The sequence below is a fragment of the Ascidiella aspersa genome, chromosome 6 (genome assembly GCF_963924565.1).
Source record: "Ascidiella aspersa chromosome 6, kaAscAspe10.2, whole genome shotgun sequence".
Lineage (NCBI taxonomy): Eukaryota > Metazoa > Chordata > Ascidiacea > Phlebobranchia > Ascidiidae > Ascidiella > Ascidiella aspersa.
This window is the reverse complement of record NC_139452.1, coordinates 17,925,543-17,942,187: the sequence shown is the minus strand read 5'-3', so window position 1 is coordinate 17,942,187 and position 16,645 is coordinate 17,925,543. Positions and strand designations below refer to the sequence as shown.

At 36.1% G+C, this 16,645-nt stretch overlaps 1 protein-coding gene across 1 annotated transcript in view; it reads left to right on the top strand.

Annotated features, from left to right (window-relative positions):
- Nucleotides 1–15,081, top strand: part of LOC146140581 (uncharacterized) — a 45,413-nt gene extending 30,332 nt beyond the window's left edge. The window contains exons 29-46 of the mRNA XM_083392658.1: nucleotides 613–769; nucleotides 949–1,163; nucleotides 1,230–1,399; nucleotides 2,805–2,968; nucleotides 3,118–3,320; nucleotides 3,509–3,675; nucleotides 3,829–4,004; nucleotides 4,878–4,992; nucleotides 5,151–5,261; nucleotides 6,394–6,479; nucleotides 6,661–6,803; nucleotides 7,418–7,565; nucleotides 7,757–7,942; nucleotides 8,200–8,325; nucleotides 10,736–10,891; nucleotides 12,343–12,487; nucleotides 13,652–13,822; nucleotides 14,226–15,081. Of these exons, the coding sequence (XP_083248784.1) occupies nucleotides 613–769; nucleotides 949–1,163; nucleotides 1,230–1,399; nucleotides 2,805–2,968; nucleotides 3,118–3,320; nucleotides 3,509–3,675; nucleotides 3,829–4,004; nucleotides 4,878–4,992; nucleotides 5,151–5,261; nucleotides 6,394–6,479; nucleotides 6,661–6,803; nucleotides 7,418–7,565; nucleotides 7,757–7,942; nucleotides 8,200–8,325; nucleotides 10,736–10,891; nucleotides 12,343–12,487; nucleotides 13,652–13,817 (2,634 nt within the window). The 3' untranslated portion in view covers nucleotides 13,818–13,822; nucleotides 14,226–15,081. The remainder of the gene's footprint in view (nucleotides 1–612; nucleotides 770–948; nucleotides 1,164–1,229; nucleotides 1,400–2,804; nucleotides 2,969–3,117; nucleotides 3,321–3,508; nucleotides 3,676–3,828; nucleotides 4,005–4,877; nucleotides 4,993–5,150; nucleotides 5,262–6,393; nucleotides 6,480–6,660; nucleotides 6,804–7,417; nucleotides 7,566–7,756; nucleotides 7,943–8,199; nucleotides 8,326–10,735; nucleotides 10,892–12,342; nucleotides 12,488–13,651; nucleotides 13,823–14,225) is intronic.
- Nucleotides 15,082–16,645: the final 1,564 nt, after the last annotated feature.

The window sequence follows — 16,645 nt, the reverse complement described above, 5'->3', positions numbered from 1 at the left end:
AAACATCATTTTGTAGTGATGATTGTAACTGCTATTTAGGGATTCGTTGCTTGGTGACATTTTAAGTTTGTGCTCTCAATTTCCAGTGATTCTAAAATCTAAACCTTGTTTAACGTTGTCATTTAGTGTAGATATAAGTAGGTTTTTTATTCGAATCCTATAGTTACAGTAGATCTTAGTAAATACTCAAAAGTCAAAAAACATCTTTATGTATAATTGGAATATGACAGGCATATGTTTTTGCATTTGGATGAATGTACTGCAAAATTCTGTGGTAGATGTTCTTTTATTTTCATAAAAAGAAACTTTTCTGATTTTCGTGTAACGTTGTTTTTTTGGTCCAAGCAGGTGGTAATCGTTGCGATATAGGTAATGTTATTTTAAGGCGTTTCATAAAATTTGCAGTTAGAAGCATGTAGCCATAAAAATAAAAAAGGTAATCGTTAAACAACACACGATTTGTGTATGAGCCTGATATTGTGCTATGCGTTTAAGTAAACGCTATTCCGCATTGCAGGTAAGTCTAATGAACAATCTCACTCACAAGTCTATTCAAACTAAAAATACGTAAAGTGAACCTAATTTTAGCTCGATACCTATATTTTCCTGCAGGGTGTGTCCAACACAGTGACTGTGGGATCAACGGAGGTATCGGCTACCATTTCTGGTCTAACCGCGTACACCAACTATTCTGTTTCAATTATTGCAACCACCGGCGGAGGAAGCGGGGCAGCTAGTGGCACTTTAACAGCAACTACGAATGAAATAGGTTAGCTAAGCTCTAAAACATACGAAATCACACTAGGCAAAAAGCATCACTTCAGAAGAATAATATATAATCTGAACTTAATCGTCACGTTAGAAAATTCAAATATTGTTTCTAATGTGTATAGAATTAACAAACGATTTATAAGATTGTTTTACAGCTGTTTTTTTAAATCGTTGTAGCTCCATCTGGGTCTGTAAGAAACCTGACCATTGTACGAACCGCCACCGTTGTTGCCGTGTCCTACATCCCGCCAGTTGTCGTCACTGGAGTATTCAGCTACGATATTTCCTACTACCGCACAAGCAATGGACCAACATCCGCTATAACCATCACAGAAACCGGGACGTCTTCTAATAGTTCTAGTCTTACTCCCTTTACCAACTACACTATAACGGTTAGAAGAAAATGAAAATATAACATAACACCTATGTTTTCACAACAATGCTTTATGTTTATGTAGGTAACTGTTAAAACAAGTGCAGGATTGGGAATTCCAATAAGCAAAACTTTTATGACACTGACAGCAATTCCAGGAAACGTCGGTATCAGCAGCATTACCCCATCAACAAACAGCTTACGTGTTGTTTGGACTGCGCCGGTTGCACCAAATGGATTGCTGACAGGCTACAGGTAAAAGCAATTTTATCGTTGGTTATTATTGAAACATACTCCTACTGCTTAATTGGTTCATCTGACATTGGACATATCTTAAATACAATCCAGCGGTATTCCTGCTAATATTTTCAAGCTATGTAAAATATTGGTTTTATTTTAGCTACTTGCGATTTAAAACTGTCCAAATTAGTTGTATTGGGGCTACGTGCAAAAATTAGGAAGCCCTGTTTTCGTACACTTTTACGTTTGATAGTGCGCACCTGGCGCAACGTTTTTAAACGCAAAATTTTAAGCGCATACCTATGTGCTGGTCAAAAATTAGAGGGTACACTACAACTAGTACGACTGATCAGTGACTTCCAGAGGTTAAAAAACAAAAAAAATATTTTCAACTAAAGTGGAAAAATAAACCATTCGTTTGTGTTTTTTCAGTCTTAGTAAAAACTTTTAACGATTCCTACGGACATTTTCTTAACTAGATATATTGCCACTTTATTAAAGTACAAATTATTCGGGTGTCGCACGAAAATGGTCATAAAAGCGTTATGACCAGAGGCACAACAAGGATTTTTGTTTGCCATGAGTTTTATTTACGTCACAAAGTTACATCTAAACGCGGTGTCTTAAAGAGGTAATCTTAAAAACACCACAAACTTCGCTTATTTTGTTATGTTTTTTGCTACAGAGGTGCTACCTATACAATGCTATATCCACATTAATAAAGGCAATAATCATTTGCGCGAAGCGGAAAACGTTTTTATATCTTTCAACTTCATAAATTTAAAAAACTTGTTTTAGTAACGCAATGTTATTATAACTCATAACTTAAAATAACAGATGGTACTGCCGCGGCCCAAGTTTGCCGTGAAACATTTTCAGTACTATTTATATTTTAGTTTTATCATGTAGTTGTGGTCTGCTTGCCGTAGTGTACATTCACAAAGTCTAATTTATCTTAGATTAGACTATAAATGACGTTATTTTGAGAAATATGGGATTGCAGTTTATGTGTTTGATGGGTTTAATATCTTTTTGAAGGACGTTTTGCCTTTAGAAACAACTAACAGAGTTCTTTACATGCGATTAGGCTGAGTTTTAGCGTCATATATGCTCTGAAAACAGTTTTTTTAGGATTATTTGTTTTATGACATAACATTTTTTCTAAATTTACATACCCCCTAAACAAAATCCTGAATCCGCCCCTGTTGTCGTAGTGGTTTCACGTAGTGGGCCTTCAATAGCTCTTGAAAGATCCTTTTGAACCTCGATAATTATAGTTTGTCGACCACTGTGGTAGCACATATCATCATATTATTGCGAACTTTTAAACTTTCCGATTCAATATGAATATAAAGTTGCAAAGAGGGAAACAAGAAAGAATTCTTATTGATTGTTTTAAAACAACAATTTTTTTACTAAGGGTTACTTGGGAAGGTGGTGATTCCACCCAACTTCCAGTCACATCGTTGAGCTATGATATAACTTCTTTAACGGCCTACACTACATACAATGTTGTGGTTCGTGCTTCGACCTCCGCCGGGGAAAACTCAGGAGTTACGCAAGTAGCCAGAACAAGCGAAGCAGGTAAAACTTCTTGGACAACAAAATTGGTCTTCTATCTTTTGGAGGAATTAAGTAGCAAACTGTCAACTGCATATATATTAGCAAAACACTACCAACAGTGTATCAACAATATTTTCGATTTTTTTAATAATGATTACATTTTCGAACAGTTCCTAGTGGACCAGTTCGAAGTATTACCTCTGAAACAAATTCCACGTCAGTTACGATCAGCTTTTTACCACCGACTGTAATCACCGGATCGTTCCAGTATGACGTCACCTATACAGAGAGCGGTGTTTTGAAAACGTCTCCAAACAATTCTGGAAGTCCAATTGTCATTAAGCTCTCGCCCGCTACAACTTACAGCATGTCTGTAAGTTATAGATTCTACAATATATGTATTTGTGTTCCATTGTTTTATCATTCAGTTTGCCATAAAAGTATTCATATATGGATGCTGGATAATACTTGTCCTGTACTTGTTGTATCTTTATCTAAATCTAAAGCTCTGACTTATTGTTACAAAATGCTGACATGTCAACGTAAAATGATTCTGTTCAGATCTATGCAAAGACCAGTGCCGGTAACGGTCCCATCAGCACAATTTCTGTGACCACTGCTGATAGCATTTCAAGTGAAGTGACGAATGTGACAACATCCATGAATGCTACTTATGTAAAAATAAATTGGGCTTCCCCAGCTACACCCAACGGGGTCGTTTGGTATAGGTCAGCAAATATAAACATATTGACAAACATATGTATTATTGAAAACGTAAAACTTTAATACAAACATGGTAAAGCAAAGCCTAAAGCGTGTTTTTGGAGATTATAAATTGCTTGTAGGTCATTCTTTGGAGTTTTACTTGTTTTTTTCTTCAGACTAACTTGGTCAATGGTAGGTTCTACCACAAGCTTAATGTCGGGCAACGTGACCAGTCTGTCATACGTGTTAAGCAATCTACAACCCTTCACGAGCTACGTCATCACAGTATTTGCTGTGACTTCGGCTGGTCAAAATACCGGAGTTGCGACCACCGTAACAACTAATGCAACGAGTATGACGTTATATTATTCAAAAATGACACCCAACATTATATAGATTTCGTTATGAAAGTGGTCTTCAAAGATTTTTTTTCTCATCTATTCTTTTAATATGCTAACTATAACTCCTTCCTTTCGAGCAAGTACTAAGCAAACAACTACTCCAGAAGTTTTCGGTAGATTAATGTAATATCCGTATTTTTTTAATTTAGATTGAATTTTTTATATTATAAGGAAAATAGTAAAGCACAAAACTTTTCTAAAAACGAAATTGTTCCGACAAACTCCCTCAGGATTGGTTTATTTTAGGATATATGTGGATAGTTAATTTCCCTTAAAAATCATTTTTGGCATATTGGCATTGGCATTCGATGGCTGTGCCAATAAAACTACCCCCTGTAAGACAAATTGATTTACCGCCACTTGATCAAAATTTGTTAACGCTACATTAATCAGAGTTAGAAAAGCACTACATTCTATATTATCTTCCCAATTTCACGTCACAATAGGTAATTGTCCATACTTTTATTCCAGTGGTTTTCGACCTTTTCCGACCGCAAACTAGTCCTAGTAACTATTACTATTGCTACGTAGACATTTTAAACATTTTGCTAAAAATGAGCCTACTGTTTATTAAATCTACGATTGAAGCCCTAGATTTAAAATTATACAAAATAGATCAATTAATATGGAAAACATGGGATATAAATAACTGAGAGCGCAATAATATTACACTTGCGTTAAATTTCCTAACTCTGCATAAGATCTGAAAGCTTCACTGACAGGCCTTCGTGTAACACTGGAGGTACGTGTATCACAGATTTAAACCACTGATTTAATATAACTCACAAATTCACTTATTTAAACTGCATTAATTTGTTTTGAAGTCACTGATCCTCCTGAACTGCAGCTGTCGTTGAACTCGAACAATACTATTACAGTCACCATTGTTCCAGTGACCCCTCCGAAAGGCAATGTTTTGCAAAACATTGTTTCCATTAAGTAAGAATCCAGCTTTTTATCAAAAGTATATTATGCTCTATGAAATTTAAATTTGATTAATGTTGTCAGACATAGTATAACGCTATTTCCTGACATACACTAATTTACAAGGCTGGTTGGGTCTTTGTTAAGTTTGCCAAATGATTGAATATATTTAGACAAAACAATACCGAGTGCTTGGATGCCAACGATCCAAGTTGCTACACCATTTCAAAATCCCTTAACGCTGGAATCTTATCATTTACCACAGATGTATTACCGGCCTACAGGTAAGCTATTCCTAACAATAAAGTTGTATTTAACATTTTGTGCAAAAATTGCATAATCAAAGCAATAATAAAACAAATATGTTCAACTTAGCCTTTGTTTGAAAAAGGTTTATTTAAAATTTTGTGCCTGTAGGACTGACGAAGGTACAGTTAACGCCATAGGGATATCAACTTAATGAGGGCAAATGTCACAATTTCTCCCGTTTTTTTCTGTTATTTAAAAATAGGAAAAACAGTAGTTTCCCTCTTGATTAAAAACATTTTTTTAACTAGTCGATCGCGATCGTCTCACCTGGTCGATCGCGTTGATATAGGTGTTTAAAATGAGCACCGGTTACTTCACGAATTCTTTATGTGGAGAAATACTGGTCACGTCATTACAGTGTCCTCCAGCCATATACCCTAAATTAGAACAACATCAACGTTGGAATAAAACAATGGTCATATTACGATTAATCGAAAACCTAATAGTCATAATAGCATCTAAACCGGAGTAAGTTCTATACCCGCCGGAACCTAACCTAAATGGCCAAGGCCTAAACTACATTTTACATAACCTCAAACCCCACCCTTAACTTTATTACTAACTCCTTTAATAATTTCCACTCTAACTCAATGTTTACCCCCATCCCTAAACAATCCGGTGCAAAACAGCGGCGCCCCGAAGGCGCCCCTCGAACTTGAGAGTCCAAACGCCGATGCAAGACACTTGGCTTAAAATGTCTAAAGTTTTTTTCTAATAATGTTTCAAATCTTTCCAAACTATTTAGCAACTATGTTAATACTGTACTACTTTGTAAGTGTTATTAATTAACGACTAGCCCTTGAGGAGTCTTAGTACATAATCGTGCCTTCGAAACGCTGTTTTATCGGTCCATAAAAGGATTTTCCATTTTTTACCAGTCCAGGAGTGTTAAAAGCTAAGAACCAGTGTAGTAGATAGTAACACGACCCTAATTCGAATTTCTTTGCAGACCCTTCGTTTGCAGTATTTGTTAAAGTATTTCACTCGCAATTCAAATTCCTATTTAGGTTTTAGTTTTATATTTTTATTGAGCTTGATACGAAAACCGTTTATACTGTTCCCAAGTTTATCGTTTGAGAATATCTTGTAATTTTGATATTTGTTTAGACACATCAATTTTCAGGCAACATCTAGGTCGAGCCTTGGAAGCAGCAGTGAAAGTAGAGTATTTAGTCAGCTGACGAACCCTGGCGGTAAGTGTTATTTAAGATGAAATACGCCCGCCATAATATAGTTTGAAATATAGTTACTGAGGAATTGTTTGTTATGTATAAATATCCGAGAATAGAGGTTTGATTGGACAACTGCCAAATATTTAATAGATTTTGTTGTACAGTTAGTTGTTCTATCTAAATAATAAAATAAACTGTTTAGTCCCTGATGTGGTGACCAACGTCGTAGTTAACGCGGTTAATCAAACTTCTATCCAAGTCAACTGGACATCATCTATCCCGGTTCCTGGACCAAGCAGCTACAATATAACCCTTACTCCAAGCGGAACGGGTGGTTCTTCTAGGGTATGTTTATTATTAACTAAATTTAAACTGTAATTGGAGATTTGTGTATTTTAGAATTTTACAGTTGTATTATTGTCCACTACAAGACTCATATGGCAAGCAACTCGTTTTACATGTGTTTGCAAGGACTCCTACGCAGAGAATAATTTCCTCAACGTAAATCCGTCATTAGCGAATTTCCCAATAATTGTTTCGTTGTGTTGGCATTGATTGTCGTTGCTGTATTATTTTGTTAAGTATGCAACTTATTTTTGAACTTCTTCCATGTTAAGAGAAACACTATTTTTTGATTTACTTTTTCTTTATGCAAAGGTTCCGCACATTTGTTGATTAGGGCATCTGGTCCATGCAAATTTAACTTTAAAGTATATTTAAACAGTAAGAACTAAAGTTTTATATGAAATTCGTATAGGGTGTGAGTGATCTAGCGAATTGTATACTCGTCGTTTCTTGATCAGCCACACACACAACCTGCACAACTTACCTGCATGCTGTAGCTTTGATTTATCTACACGACAACCTCGTATAGGCCTGCTGATTTGTGTAACAGCCTTCGAAGACGCCCGGTGTAGCACATCGCTTGTCTAAAATTTTCTTAATTATTTTGACGCCAGATGATATATTATGTGGTGACAACGTTAACAAGCAACCAAACGTACACAGTTACCGGCCTGCAAGCGGGCTATGGTTACTCGGTGTCAATTATTCAAAGCACTTCAGCAGGCACTGGAATATCCTCACTGGGTGTTTTTCTTCCAAGGGGTAAGTTTGATATGACATATATTTATATAGAAACAAAACTGCTTACAGTTTGTAGAGATACACAAAATATTTAGTTAAACAAAAAGTCATAAGTGCTATTGTTTTGTTGTTTCTTTTAAAACTGTTTAGTATTTGATATTTTACAACACATATTTCTATCATAAGTTTATTATATTTTTTCTTTATTATAGAAGCGAATGTCAAACCTGGAGCGGCTCCAAGTATTTCAACGTCGCAGTCTTTCACAGGCGCAAGTCGAACTTATGCGTTTGCGATCAATAACCCTTGCCTCTCGAACGAGAGTTACTTCTTACTTAACTCTGGCCAACCGCTATCCATTGAAGTTATCGTAAAGGAGGCTAGCAGCGAAGTTAGCGGTAAGCTGACAGTTTAGATAGCAGCCAATAAACATTTTATAAAAGTCTTGTGTACTCAGTCCATGTTTCTTATTTTTAAATGGGAATGCTTTATTGGTATTTTTTTCGAAAGTGATAGCCGGATTTTCTATGCTAGGTACAAATTCGACATCCATCCGTTTCATAAAAATCATTAAGGCTTCACTTAATTTAATAAGTAGTCTATTAAGTATTAAAATGAATAGGTTTACTTAATTTTCGTACGATGCATGCTTTAGATATTGGAACTTGGGCTGCAAATATTGACATGGCTGTGATTGCACCGTTTCAAGCCGCTACTATTATCTGTACAACAAATCGAAATAAGCGTTCTCTGACTACTGACAACTCGTCTTTCATTGTTGGTAAGCAAAAGGATTTCTCCTCTATAGTCAGACCTGCATTAAAATATTATCGCCTCACAATATTACGAGCAAATCTGTCAATTTATGATTTTGTGTTAATCCTACTTAAGGATTCAAACAATTGGTTACTGCTTTGTGTAGTTCTAATACATTGTGTGTCGCGGATTTATGATTACAACTTAAAAAAGTCAACTTATCAAAATAACAGTAAGGTAAACAAAGCGTCGTGTGACTAATAAATAAATTGTAGGCTACTATCAATCGCGTTAATTCGAGCAATATGTGAATCTCATTAATGTACCTAATGTATCACGTGTTCTTAAACTAAAGGTTTAAAAAAAGTAAACCAAACAAACACATTTTTGTTTTGTAGATTATTTTTTTATGACGTCACATTATGGCGTAACTTTGTGGCGTCTTTTCTAAAAAAATCAATCCGTCCTTGAAGTTACACTGTTTAACTCTAAAGCCAATTTGGCCTAGGGTCACCTTAAAAACGTCTTTACATTTGTCAAGACAAGCATGTATTGTAGATAAACGAGTCATTTATGATTACTATAGACGAAATATACGGCGTTTTCTGTGGTAAAAAGGAGGTTAACAATTTTAATACTATATATGTCCCTTAAAGTTGGTACGATAAAATAATGTCTGAAATACTCGCGTCGCCGCAGCAACTAGGGCGATTATTTCTTGACCGAGAAAAAGAAAACAAAATTGACACATAAAGCGGCCGTACGTTTTCGGCTCGCGTGACCCCTTTTTTTCTTTTTCGACCGACAATTATTTTAAAACGCGAACAGACGACCAACCACCTGACAAGTTTGTTCAAACACATATATATGTATACAAACCGAAATATACATTATATTATTTTAGAAAATGTAGCTGAAAAATAAAACGTTCGTTTTTGTATTACAAGAGTCGGAAATAAAATGTCCGTTTGTATTCATGGTATCCGGCCGCTGGTCGATATGCCATGATTTACGAAATAGACGTTTACGATAGTCACCTTCTTCCGCAGTAACAGTACAACCCGAAAAATTAATATTGTGATAAAATTTCCAGCTCCATAGAAAACAGATGCTAAAAAATAACAACTAAGTTGTGCGTCGTCGCCCTTGTCGCTATTTATTTTGTTCGTTTGTTATCGCATTTTATCTGCTTTTTTATGTGTCGATTTACTTTGCGTGGTGTTGTTGCATTCCCTGATGACGGCATCCTGCATAGGTAGCACAAACATCAGATAAAATAACTAAGCATTTTTAGTATATCTACCATATGACTAAGCTTTCAAATCAACTGGACCATTTGGAGTAACTTCAAACCTACATGCATTGATCTGTTTATAAGATGTCTCTCCAATAGGAGTTTGTGTTTTTGATTCCATATTTAGCACTTTCTTCTATGACGCACTTCCATAGCTTACGCGTAATACAACACTCATCTAGATCTAGATCAGGGGTGGGCAATTATTTTTTACCGCGGGTGGCATGAGATACAGAAAATGTTGTGGCGGGCCGGGTCAAAAATAGGATCTCAAATACACGGCATATGACGTCATACCATGACGCTATAAAATAAGTAAGCTAACGAAGACCTGTTATTACTTTGGGAATTGTGCGCAAATGCGCGAAGGGCGAAAAAATCGTGGGTGTTTTGTTTAAAATGCAAACTTTAATTCGATTTGGAGGGTGCTTTTATGACGCATTGAGCACAGATAAAATATATGTGCATTCCTTGATATGTTGGCATTGTCAATTGTTTGTGGGCATTAACCCAACAACTCATGATTAAATACGTGAAAATCTTGCACACAATAACTTACAATGCCTTTTTTGCTTTTAAAGCTTTCAGTGGCCGATGTGTTTCCTACAATGCACATATTGCAAAGACAGTACAAATCGGGAGAATAAAACCTGGCATTAACCCCATTAGGTTGGAAAACGGCCGCTATACTAATGTACGTTCGTATTTTTAAAACGAAATACCTTTGATCGAAGCGCAAAAAATTAATTTGCAAATATAAGGCTAAGTTTGACAACTTTTCGTTTGAAAGAGTGTCGATTACAGTGCAGAGGGCGACTTTTGTCTGTAAAGACGATCAGAAACATGCGAAACTTACGAGAAAGACAAAAGAGGTTCGCTCAAAGCGCGAAAACAATTTCAATTTTAGTCTATAAAACAGGCTGAAAATGGAGTTTGGCAGGTACACAATATAGATTCAACCCTGGAAAAGTGAATCTTTATGCTTCAACAAACATGTAGAAAGTCGCCCTGGTTTGTATTTTAAGAAAGTGAGCCGCGGGCCGGATTGGAATATTTGGCGGGCCGCGGGCCGTACTTTGCCCAGGTCTGATCTAGATGATAGTCATGATTAAAAGTATTTTGAAGGAAATTTTATTTAAAGGATATGACGCAACTTGCAACAAAAGCTTGACCACAGAAGTGTGTAACGGTCAGCTAAAAGCTGACCGATCTTATCAAGTGGCTATCAGGGCCAATACAGGTTCCAACAATGACCCATCAAACATTACCGCATATTCGTCTCCCATCTCCACTACTGGTGAGTACGAATTTTCTCAGCAATCTTTTGAAAGCAATTTTTTGTGTTTATTTCGAAATCTCTTATATTGTAATTTCCTTTAAATTATATATTCAATTTTCGAATGTGTTATATCAACCTTGCTGTTTGTAATTTCTAGTTACACCGGAAACCGTTCAAGGGGCAAACCGAAATCAGATCAATGAAAAATTTTCTTGCAAAAGCAAGCCTATAGTCCAGGGGTGTCCAACAAGCGGCACGCGTGCCAAATGTGGCACGCGACCGAATAAAAAATGGCACGCAAGCCCTCCCCCAAAAATACTAAAATTGTTATTTAGCCAATTGCCAAAAAAGCTCAATTTGTTATTCAGCTAATTGTCAGAAAATATTAGGTTTGTTATACAGCCAATTGCCATTGTTTGTTCACAATATAAAACAATCGCGGCAATCACGACAACCAACAATTACTTTTGATATAGTAACATTATACTGTGTGGAGGCTAGCATTCACATAATATTATGTAGCTTGGTGTGAAGACACAAAAGTCAGCTCACCGAGAGACACTTTGATGTAGTGATGCGCATTTCTACTAGACAGCTTTTTTTGTTTTAATAAACGTTCTTATTTTTGGTAAAAAAAGCGCTTTTATGATTAAAAAGGACTGGTTTGGTTACGAAACTTTGGCACGGGAAGAAGTTATAAGATAAAAATAGGCACGCTGGCATGTTTGAGTTGGAAACCTCTGCTATAGTCGTATCGTGAGGTTCGAACTCACTAGACCATACCGGGACATTCGTTCTTCTAACTGAGCTACACGAGCTAAAAAAATCCCCTTCGTAAAACAGCCATAACACCATTACCTACTGTATTCTGTTCGTACGTACAACTTCACGCTAGGGGATCAACAGCAACATAAAACGAAAATATTTAATTGATCAGCAGATTTCGGTTAGCCAGCACTCTAAGGTGTTTTTTTAATATATATGCCATTATCGTTGTGAGTACGACTTTTAAATACCTATATCGCACTAATGTGTATGAGAACGTTTCAGTGACTTTATGTTAGTGTAGATCCCCTTCAAAATTAAGTTGTGCGTACGGACAAGGTGCAGCAGACAATAGTGCAAGGATTTGTCCACTTTTGAATGTATTAAAAAACTCAATGCTCTCCATTCAATTGGAACAAACTTTATAAATTAGGTAGGCGTCCCGATGGAGCACCTATTAGGTTCACTCAACTTACTAACTGGCTTGTTGTTTAAGTATTTATTTTAAAATCTCACAAAGCTCGAAAATAAAGCCATGTAATGTAGGAAAAAAAACTCATTTCGTTTCAATAAAATAATATCGAATCAAGAATCATCAAATACGAAGGCTGAAATTTACATTCCTATCCGATTGATTTGTTTTTATTTCGCGGACTTACTACTAAAAGGCTGGAGCTTTAACCACGGTTGCCATTGCGTTTTAGCTTTAGCAACAACGACTTCTCCGACGACAACCGCCGCGCCGGTATCTGGACTTAGTGCAGGAGAGATTGCTGCCATTGTGATTTGTTCTATCATCGTTCTTCTTCTCATCATTCTACTTATCTATTTCTGCTATAGAAGAAAAAGGTAATAACAGCGCCTTATACCAATAGCACCTAACCTGAAGTACAATGTATTGAATTCAAGTCTTAAAAATGGAGGGAAACAAGTTTTAAGCTTTATTAAACTTTGCAATTTACCCCTTTTCACAGAGACAAATTATCACTATGCTAAAGTTATATTTGTTCAATTTTAACATTATTCTGATACAGGGGCACCGGCGCTAAAAAAGTTTTAAACACTGATCGCTACCCATGTTACATCACATTCGTTATTTCATTGTGTAAACTGAATGCGTTTTCCTTCTTACTCTTATCTTCATTTTCTATGATGCCTGGCCAATATTCTTTGTCTGAATAATATTGTTTTGTAAATAGTCTGTTGCATAATAATCAGTTGCATTAACATATACCATAATTCGAAAATCATTTGCACGTTTAACTGCATAATATTTGAAGGTAAATTGGTGTTTATAATGTTATCAAACAAATCTAATAAGATTAGGTTTAGTGGGCAACAAATTGTACTATTTATTTAACAAGGAAGATATCGCCTATATTTTGTAATATTTTTATTATTGATTTAAGATTGGCTTTTCAGCACGAACGTCAACAAAAAAGCGATATGCGAAAGACAAATTAGTTAAAATAAAATGAGTATGTTTATTACTAGTGTTTTGTTACCATGATAGTTGTACTTCAGTCATTTTGACGAGAATAAAATCCAAAAAGGCAAGTCATTTGCATTATAAAAAAAGTGATGCGGATTAGGAATGTCTGATAATATCAGATCAGAGCTAAGCGGTAGTAGCGGTACTCGTCAGGATGTAATCGGCGCCAATCTGTTACCAAATTTATTTAGGAATTTCAGCAATGATTTACGATCCAACGCAGCGAATTATTCTTAAATGGGAATTTGTCATAAAACATAGTAGGTTAACAATCGGACATAACAAAACTTTTTAACGCCAACGCAAATTTTGGCCTAATAACCTGGCTAAAAGACCTTGTATCCGTTTAAATTTCATCCATTTAGCTTGTTTGAGCATATAGTGATGACATTATTTAGTGTCGGATCGAATCGCAATGTTATTTTCCAAAAAACGGAAAATAATATTAAGTATCAACCATCCCGTATTGCTGATGCTGGGCGGCAGACTGTAGCATGAATTTGTTTCTTGTTGGCGCGCAGAGGCGGCAAATATTCGGCCTCCAAAGCTTCCCATCAGGGCGGTGTTGACGACGATATGTTTGATGACGCTGACAAGCAGAGGTACCGAGTGGACCCAAGTGTACCAGCTTCAACCTCGTACACTTCGGAGACTGGCGCCGGCCCAGCCGCCCAGCCCGGCGTTTAAGCATGGTACAGCGCTTAAAGCGAACAGTTAAAAAAGTTGCCGCATGCTGCCCGTAGCATGTCTTTTGTATCGCACTGCTATCTTCTTCGTTTTTTGTTCAGTTTGTTGTTTACAATTCTTTGCATCACTATTTAAGCTCTTTTGTGAATGGCATATCGTCAAACTTGCAAATTTTACTTTGTAACAACATATTGGTTAGATTAGTTGAAAGAAAGTCGGGTTTCATCCTTGGCTGTATTTACCCAAGCATTTTACTGAAAGGTGTCGATATAACTAAGCCTAGTTATTATAGTGAATCTTCGATCTCGTGCTTTGAGTAGTTACTTGCACATTCCATTTTTGATAATCAAACTTATTATTTACTAACGTCGAATATGAAATACTTACGCAATTTAATTTATGTTACAGTGAGCATATTATGTAGATGAGCAGACTACCTTACAAGGGTATCAAGGACGCCGGTAAAGTGAACAACTGCATCTTTGTCTTCCAAATATTCACTATACCTAAAATTCAACATTTTACAAAAGTATTTCTCTTCCATACAACTTATGTCTTTTTATGTTCTATTTAGAATAACGTATATAATATTTCATTTTTATCGTAAATCAATTCTATGTAAGTTTAATTTCTTTGCTGAAATGTTATGCCCGGCGTGTAATAGTAAGTTACTATACGCACATAAATTAACCTGGTATTTACATGAAAGATGTTTTGTTTGCACTAACTTTTAATTTTTAAAACTGCTCACCTTTCAATTTTAGTAGAACCATCGACATTATTTTATATTGCCACTCACCCTATGAACCTACAGTGTAATTTCCTTGTCCCTTTAGTAATGAAAGATATACATTGATACTATTAGGCACCAGGTCATGTTGCTGTTTGTGTCCAGAAAAAACAAATATTTTTTATTTTATGATCGCTTGCAATACTCAGTGGTGTTTCTCCAAAGCTGGATGGCTTGCTTGCGATAAACATTTTGTACATACAGCGGCGTATAGGGCATATTAGTGGGTCGACATTGGTAGTGTGTATAAAGAAACAAGTTGTTGTGTACAATGACAAGGTTCAAGGCGCGTTTAAATAGTTTTATTTTAAAATGTTATTGTTTTCACGTTTGACAATCTTCGCGTTTGCCTTCAAGTTAGTGCGCCAAGCTTTTCGAGTAACCACTTCAACCCTTCTCGTGTACATTGTTTTTTGCTTTACTTTGCAACTTTAACGACCAATTTTTAAATGCTAATAAACTATATTCAATATACGTTCAAACTATATTCCGGTTTTCACAATGGTGTCACGAAAGAAAACATTTTTATACAATCCAAAGTATCGGCAGCGCAGTTTTGTTCATTGTGACGTCGTAGTGTTGCGTTGTGCTAATGAGAATCACGTTTTTACAATTGCGCTGCCACCGTGAGCTGTACCTCAATGTTTTAAAACTGATCGCGATCGCTTCATTCAAATAGAATGATTCGTTCGTTCACATTTTCCGTAGAAATTTCGACCACGATCGGTCTTATACATTGGTACGGTTGCCATCGACATGGACCCAAAAATAAGGACAACCAAAAAATTAGATTAGCATTTAAAAAACGTTTTTAAAAATGCATTGTATTTATACGAGCCGTGTCACGCATTCCATACTTTTTGCCAGAAACAATCAGTTCAGCTATTTATTAAAGTTTACGGTTTGGTTTTTGGTCTACCTGTTAATGTTGCTTGAAAAACGCTATTTTAAAAATCCGACACAAAACACGATCGACCAGGTGAAATTTGGCGATCGAACGGTCGACCACGATCGAAGTGTTGGTCAGCCCTGCTTATAGCTTTACTGATTTAATCAGTGTCGACTGCACAGCGCACTGCGCACCCATTTCCCCATTCCAACCACTTCACAACAAAAAATGCTGCCTTCGTCGCACCCTATTCTGCTGTAGCCAAACAGAAGTAACTTTGTACGGCTGTTTATTGCTAACATGTCGTCAGCTGCTGTATTCTGGTACAGCAACCAAAGCTGCTGTACCACTGCCCTACCTCACAAGTAAAATCCTGAGACTTGTACGCCACGGGAGTAGGGAGTACCTTTTCATATATAATGTCATAATATCGGCGCAAAAGCATAATTTTAGAAGATTATTCAACACCGGTTGCCAGAGGAAAACGATCGAAGTTTTGTAGTTGTTAAAAATACGACAAAATAAGGGCGCAAGTCGAAAATAAGGACATTTGTTAGAAATAAGGACATTTAAGTTTTTTTTAAGACCTCTCCCTTCAAAATAAGGACAAATCTTAGAAATAAGGACGATATGGCAACCCTGCCTATAGGGCTACCATATTTTCAAAACCCCAAAAGAGAACATTTTGGGCCGGCAATTAGTAAAACGAAAGTAGAATTGTTACGTTTGAGTTTGATGATGTTTTACATTTCCTTGGTAGTTGCAGGCAAAAGTTACCAAAACAAAGCAAAGCAAAAGTTAAAAAACAGACACAGAAACAACAAGTCAAAATTATTTTTCAGATTCAGCACCTGAATACTATGCGACTCCCTTAACTTTTGCCAATAAGGAATGATCATGTTTAACGAGATTGTGAAATTGTTCACACGAAATATCATTGATATTACATACAACCGTCAAGATGCTCGAAACTGATCCAACTAATAGGCTGTCTATTTCTTTGGACTATTGTTTTGCATCAAAGAAAAAATGCGTTCAACATTTGCATTATGGGCCATAAAATATTGGTGGACATACAATGACACTGATATTAGACTAGGCCTACAAAACTAACACCTTTGCTTTATTAAATAGGCCTTTTATACACGT